Genomic DNA, 7,463 nt, shown 5'->3' with positions numbered 1-7,463 from the left:
CTCCAAGCACTTTGTGAATGGCAGCCCAGGATACTTTGACTGTACACTGAGGACAGACAACCCTGAGCAGAAAAATCTCAGTATGCCAAGACTTTAGACCTACAGCAGCTGTTGCTGTACTTGGTCTCCTTAGAGTTATCTCTTTTAACTGAAAGTTGAATCTGTGCTTATCTTAACAAGTTGGAATATTGATCTCCCTAGTCTCAGCACTCTCAGTGCTTAGGCTAGACCTATATACAACATCGTTCTTAGAAACAATCTTGAGGAGGAAGAACCAACCTGGGAGAATGTGAAAGTATAGCTGCATATGATTTCACCTAAGTGTACAGTGGTTCCCGATGGGAGGTAGGGCTGGCATAAGGGAACGGCAAGATGAGGAGCTCTAGTCTACTAGGTGTGCTCCATTTCTTATATGGGCACTAAAATGTGTGTAGTTAGAATTATTCTTTAAACGACACACATGTATTTGTTTTGTTTTTGCTAAGTTTTTTAAAATGTATATCTAAACTAAAAACGTTTTTAGGAAGTGTGGTGGTTTGAACAGGAATGGCCCCCAGGATTCACAAATTTGAATGCCTGTTCATAGGGAGTGGCAGTATTAGGATGTGGGGCTTTGTTGGAAGAAATGTCACTAGAAGTGGGCTTTGAAGTCTAAGAAGCTCAAGTGTGACAGTCTCCTGCTGCTTGTAGATCAAGATGGAGAATGCTCAGCTCCTTCTCCAGCACCATGTCTGCCTGCATGTTTCCCGCCATGACGATAATAGACTAAACCTCTGAAATGTAAGCCAACCCCAACTAAATGTTTTTCTTTGTAAGAGTTCATGGTGTCTCCTTACAGCAATAAATCCCTAACTAAGACAGAAGCAAAAGACTACAGATGGATACCTATAGTGGTAAAAGGGGCACCCTACTGCAGCTCACTTCCAAACAGTTCATGAAGAATCATCATTACTTCATGGGGGGGGGGGCAGAAAGAAGGGAAAAAAGACACACTTCCTGTAGAATATTTTCATCTCCTTTTATTGAAGGAAATAGAAACTTGTGCTGCTGAGACAGTAGGACCTCTGAGCATGACAAGGTAGTCAGTGGGGCTGACATGACAAGCCACAATGCTGGCCAAGCATCCTACCACAGCAGGAGAACCAAAACCACGGAGAGCAGGAGGTAGCAAACATCTGCAGTATGTGTCCACTGCAGAGAGTAAGCATGTCCACTGCAGAGAGCTTGGTCATGCACTTAGAAACAGGGTCCCCTTATTACTAGTAGCACATCATCTCATCTTTGACTGAAATAGTTAAGCTACCAGAAGATCTGAATCCCAGGTAGAAACAGAGGCTGAGATCTTGAAATATCACACAAGTATAGCTGGACAGGTGCTGAAGCCAGCCATGTGCTAAAAGTAGCTGCACTTTCGCTCTGACTTCTCACACTTCTCTTACTCAGCATGTGCTCTAGGAAATCTCTCAATGCTATAAATAAGGACAGAATGCAGGCAGCAGCCTAGGGGGTGCAGGGAATCAAAAGCTGCTACATAGCTAAGACCATTTCACTAGAAATAGCACAGGGAACACTATTGGGTCATGGTTCTCCGAAACAGCTGCTAGAAGCACACACAAAGAAAAAACATGGTAGTTCTCCCATGTCAGGATCAGCTGCACCAAGGTCATGGTTCAGGAAACAGAGCTTCTTTATGTCCCTGGCAGATTATCAGGCCCCATGGCATTTCAAAGCTATTATGGTTTTCAAATACAATGAGGTGTTTGGGCAATTTGGTTACAGAAATAAAAAACTAAAGAAATTTCAACTGATCGCAAATCAATAATGCTATCAAACCATAAGTTTATATAGTTAAGAACTGACTGTGAGGGGTAAGGAAGGGGAAGGTTGAGATTCTGTTTCGTAGAAACAGGTTTATTCAGGTAAACCCTTGCTCATCAGTCCCCTCCACGCCCACAATCTGGAAGGGAATTCCTATTTAGAAATGGCCGCTGCTGGTTAGTCGTCCAGTTGCAGTTCTCTTCAGTGCTAGACAGTTTCCAAGGATCAAAGTCTTGAGAGCACTAGATCAGGAAATGGGAGAAGCAAAGAAAGGAAAAGAGGACATGAGGGGTCGAAGTTCCCGAAACGAGTGTTTATTTCATAGAAGGCTTGGCACATGAGGCTGGGGTGAGCGTGGTTTCAGTGATTGTTCTTGGTTGCCTCTTTTGCTGCAGCAATCAGTGGAGTCAGGCTGGAGAGGGGCTTGGCAATCTTTAGGAACTGATGCTAGATGAAAGAGCAAAAAGAGTATGAGTATTTGCCATTCTTACATAGCAGTCATTACAAGACATCAGTGCCAGAGCATCCTCGAATTGAAGGAGAATTACTTGGCTTATTTATTTATCTGTTTGTATGTGTGTGGGTGCATGCACGCCATGATGTGCATGTGTGTGTAGGTCCATTTGCAAGAATGAATTCTCTTCACTATTACGGGTACAGGAAAATTGTTCTCAGGTTGTCAGACTTGGCAGCAGGTGCTCATACCCAGCAAGTTATCTCATTGACCAAGTATAAAAGTTTTATGTATAAGTCAGTAAGTGTAAAAAAAAAAAAACTCAAAAAATTAAGTTTCGCATTCATATGCCATTATACAGAATACTAACACAGTAAATTAACACACTGACAGCACAATGGGTCCACAGACATTTTGAGTGATAGAAATGAGACAAAAAGTTCATTTTATATGATTTTGTTTGTTCCTAGGTAAAATTAAACTTCTGCAACAACAGGGTAACTATTCTTTCTGGAGAAGACACCTATCTTTAGTCTTAAACTCCAACCCTCAGCCTATTAGCTGGAACTACAAGCATGCACCATATGTGGCTAAGAATCTTTGGTTCAATCTTTGATTCCAGCAAGGCTAAGTGTTCTAGTAAGGACTTTAAGGTCCTTTACAAAATTACACTGGAATGTACTTTGAGCCATATTTCCAATTTAAGAAATTATTTAAAAAATAAATACCATAGGAAAATGTTATAGAAAATAATTCTTTATGTAACTCAGAGCCTCTTACCTAAACTGGTGAATTGTTTTTAGGGTTTGATTTTTGTTTTTTTACATTTGTCTTGAAGATACAGACTTTTTCTTCCATTTGATAATAAAGATCAGAGCTAAATTTCTTTTTCTGAGCAAATGTGAGGTTTATAATTACTTAACACACCTCATTCTTCTATCATTCTTATAATCCCTATAGTTAGTATTATTATGTATGCATACAGAAACACACATGGGGAGATATTCACAGAGACATTCCTTGCTGAAAGCTAATTCAACTCTTATTAGGACAGAAAAAGGATATATGGAGGAACTGAGAACTATGGATGATCTTGGCTAAAGATTGAAGATATGAATCTCAATATGGCATCCAATATATTTCTATCTATCTATATATATATATATGTTCTCACAGGAGAAGCAGAAATGAAACTTCATGATTAAAGTATCTGAAAAGTCTAGGATTTGAACGTTTATCAGATAACATTGACAAGTTAAGGAGATTGGAAAAAATAATCTTCACTAACCCCACATCCAATAGAGGCTAATATCCAAAATATATAAAGAACTCAAGAAGCTAACCTCCAAAAACCCAAACAACCCAATCAAAAAATGGGGTATAGAATTAAACAGCCGGGCAGTGGTGGTGCACTCCTTTAATCCCAGCACTTGGGAGACAGAGGCAGATGGATTTCTGAGTTTGAGGCCAGCCTGGTCTACAGAGTGAGTTCCAGGACAGCCAGGGCTACACAGAGAAACCCTGTCTTGAAAGCCAAAAACAAACAAACAAAAAAAGATAAAAGATTTAAACAGAGAATTCACAACAGAGGAATCTCAAATGTCCAAGAAGCACTTAAAGAAATGTTCAAAGTCCTTAGTGATCAGGGAAATGCAAATCAAAAGAACCTTGAGATTCCACTTTACACCAATCAGAATGGCTAAGATCAAAAAGTCAGGTGACAGGGATTGCAAACTAGTTCAACTACTCTGGAAATCAATCTAGAGGTTCCTCAGAAAATTGGAACTAGATCTACCTGAAGACCCAGTTATACCACTCTTGGGCATATATCCAAAAGATGCCCCACCATGCCACAGGGGCATGTATTCTACTATGTTAATAGTGGCCTTATTTATGATAACCAGAAGCTGAAAACAACCCAGATGATCCACAATGGAAGAATAAATACAGAAAATGTACTTCTTTTACACAACAAAATATTACTCAGCTATTAAGAAGGAGGACATCATGAGTTTTGTAGGCAAATGGACAGAACTAGAAAATATCCTGAGTGAGGTAACTCAGACCCAAAAGGACATACATGGTATGTACTCATTAATAAGTGGGTATTAGCCAAAAAAGTACAGAATACCCAGGATACAATCCACAATTGAATTCTTAAACCCAGAATTCAAGAAGGTTAACAAGCAGAAGGGCCCAAGTGCGGATGCCTCAATCCCACATGGGTGGGAGAAGAAAGCAATCACAGGGAGCAGAAGGAGGGAGAGACCTATGTGAGAAAGGGGACAAGGAGGAAAAAAGGGGAACATGATCAGATATACGAGGTGGGGAACAGGACTGAAGCCCTGAGGGCCAGCAGAATGAATGGAAGCAGGCAACCTCAGGAGGTAGGAGGTGTGTGGGGGGAGGGACCCTCTGGAATATATCAGAGACCTGGGAGGTGAGAGACTCTCAGGACTCAAAGGATGGGACTTTAGATGAAATGCCCTACAGTGGGGAGAGGGAACTCGTAGAGTCCACCTCGAGTAGAAAGACAAGACATCAAGTTAACGGAATGGGTTGCCATCCACAGTCAAAAATTCTGACTCAGAATTGTTCCTGTCTGAAAGAACAGCAGGGACAAAAACAGTGAAGAGACTGAGGGAAAGGAAGTCCAGTGACTGGCCCAATTTGGGATCCAACTCAAGAAGAAGCTCCAAGGCCTGACACTATTACTGATGCTATGGTGTGCTTACAGACAGGAGCCTAGCATGGCTGCCCTCCAAGAAGCCTAACAAGCAGTTAAAAGAGTCAAATTCAGATACACCCAACCAATGAACAGAAGCTGAAGACCCTTGTGGTCCAATAAGGGAAGGTGGAAGAAGCTGAGGTGAAGGGCGACCCCAATAGGAAGACTCTCATCTAACCTGGACCCCGGAGAGCTCTCACACACTGAGCTACCAACCAGGCAGCATACACCAGCTGATATGAGGCCCTGGACACATACACAGCAAAGGACTGCTTGGTCTGGACTCAGTCAAAGAAGATGCACCTAACCCTCAAGAGATTTGAGGCGCCAGGGAGTGGGAAGGTCCGGTGGGGTGGGGGTAAGGACATCCTCTTGGAGATCACGGGCTAGGGGTGCGGGGGAAGTATAGGATGAGGAACAGTCAAGAGGGCGGACTTGGCAAAGGCCCAAGAGTGACAGTCAGGGAGCTAGAAATACAATGTGAGATGGTAGAAAAAAAAGCCTGAAATTAGCAACCTCAGACAAAAATAAGATATTAAGGCTTGGGTAGGTACCTCCCTGCAAAAGGAGTTACCTGCAGTAGCTCTTTAGCTGAACCTCTCTTCTCCACATCCATTTCAAGACAGCGGTTCAAAAAGTCCCGGAAAATAGCTGACAACTTCTCTGGGTTCTGAAGCTCTGGTGTCCCATTGGTAGCAATGAGGTACAAGGCCTAGCAATAAAAATGAAGAATCATGTTGTGTTCTCACCGAGGCTCTGTCAGCATCAAGACATGTTCTCTAAAGATACAGCCTCCTTCTATATGCTCTAGAAGAGAATATACTAACCTAAGGACCAAGTTTTAACATTCAAGGTCATGTGACCATATATATTCACCTAACATATAACTTATTTGCTAATAAACAATGTTTTATATATCCACAAAAGTTCATTTGGAAAGCACTTTGTAAACGTATGAGGGGTTACAAACCTAAGGGTTGATTTTTCACTTAGCATAGCAAGTTAAACATCTCTTTAGTTGTTGGCACAAACTGCTGCTGACACCTTCACCCAAGAGGACTGTAAAAAGTCATGCTTGGCTAGGCAGCAACAGTTTCTCTGCTGCTTCCCTGCCCCTAATATGAAGCAGCTCTTTGGAGAAAAAAAACCATAGTAATAGTAAACCTTCATAAACACTAAGCTCTTAATTACAAACCTCTCTTTTTCTCTTTCTGTCTGTCTGTCTCTCTTGTTTGTTTTGTTTTTCAGGACAAGGTTTCTCTGTGTAGCCCTGGCTGACCTGGAACTCACTCTGTAGACCAGGCTGGCCTTAAACACAAGCCTGCCTCTGACTCCTAGTGCTGGGATTAAAGGTGTATGCCACCACACCCAGCTACACTGTCTCATTTTAAGTGACCACAGTAACTCTGAGTAAGAGGCAAGGCAAAAATGATTATCCCCATTTCACACATAAGGCCATCCAGCTGTTGCATTCACTGTTCTTCTGAGTGCACACATGCTGACTCTAAACACAGTGTTATTTCCACCACACTACATGATTACCTTCCTATCTGAGGCAGAGGAGGATATGTTACATGTGGTGTGAGAGAGCAAATTGGGACCAAAAAGTAGAAACTAAAGAAGAAAGTTTCATTTTGAGATAATGAAGCACTTTCTAGCAACTGGAGCTATTCAAGGGTGATCTGAGTATGTTTTTAAGGGCAGATATCCTTACAGGGGAATTCCTGCACTAGATGGAAGGATGAACTAAATGAGAAAGTAAAACCAAAATAGCTTCATATCTGTCCATAATCAAAACCACCACCTTCCTTGCATCTTTATTGTATACTCTGTTTCCTCTCCCATTACCACCAATTCCCTTCCATTAGCTAACATGTAACCTTTAGCTGCCCCCTTTCAACTCTACAAGATACTGTTCCACTTCCTTGTCATCCTTCATAACAAAACTCATGTAAGAGGAGAAAATGCTTGTAAACACCATCTCAGTTTTCTCCTTTTCTGCTCTTATAAGTTTATTCAAGTTTGACATTCGTTCCCATCAATCTACTAACTGGTCATTAAGGCCTTGCTGGAGGTGCGGTTTCAGAGCTTAAGGTTTTGTTTGCCCTACTTCTAGTTTGTTCTTTGGTTCATATGTGTTTCAAGCAAGGAGCTCTCAGCATGTAGTTCCTGCTATCATACCAGCCACTTCCCTACTATCATGAACTCTTATCCCTTTGGAACCCTAAGCACAAATAAATTTTTTTCTCCAATAACTTGCCTTGGTCACAGTACTTTAATCCCAGTAGATTAAACAGAAAAGTAACTAATATAAAAGGCAACTGAATTTGTCAGCAATTCATGCTGTAATGACTGCTGATTCCACTTTCTTTACTGTCCAAGGCATCTTGTCAGTGCTTTCTTCCGACACTTTCCAAGTCTACTTTTCACCTGTATTCTGACCAGTGTCACCCAAGCTAACAC

At 41.5% G+C, this 7,463-nt stretch overlaps 1 protein-coding gene across 5 annotated transcripts in view; it reads right to left on the bottom strand.

The window, feature by feature from the left end:
- Positions 1-1,004: 1,004 nt before the first annotated feature.
- Pak1 (p21 (RAC1) activated kinase 1) overlaps positions 1,005-7,463 on the bottom strand; it is a 111,176-nt gene continuing 104,717 nt past the window's right edge. For all 5 annotated transcript variants that reach the window (XM_076938281.1, XM_076938294.1, XM_076938288.1 and 2 more), the window contains exons 14-15: positions 5,575-5,712; positions 1,005-2,265 (exon numbers count right to left, since the gene is read on the bottom strand). In XM_076938281.1, the coding sequence (XP_076794396.1) occupies positions 2,179-2,265; positions 5,575-5,712 (225 nt within the window). In that variant the 3' untranslated portion in view covers positions 1,005-2,178. The remainder of the gene's footprint in view (positions 2,266-5,574; positions 5,713-7,463) is intronic.

This window comes from Arvicanthis niloticus, chromosome 1 (genome assembly GCF_011762505.2).
Source record: "Arvicanthis niloticus isolate mArvNil1 chromosome 1, mArvNil1.pat.X, whole genome shotgun sequence".
NCBI lineage: Eukaryota > Metazoa > Chordata > Mammalia > Rodentia > Muridae > Arvicanthis > Arvicanthis niloticus.
Note: the sequence above shows the minus strand (reverse complement) of the source record. Positions and strands in the feature narration are given on the sequence as shown.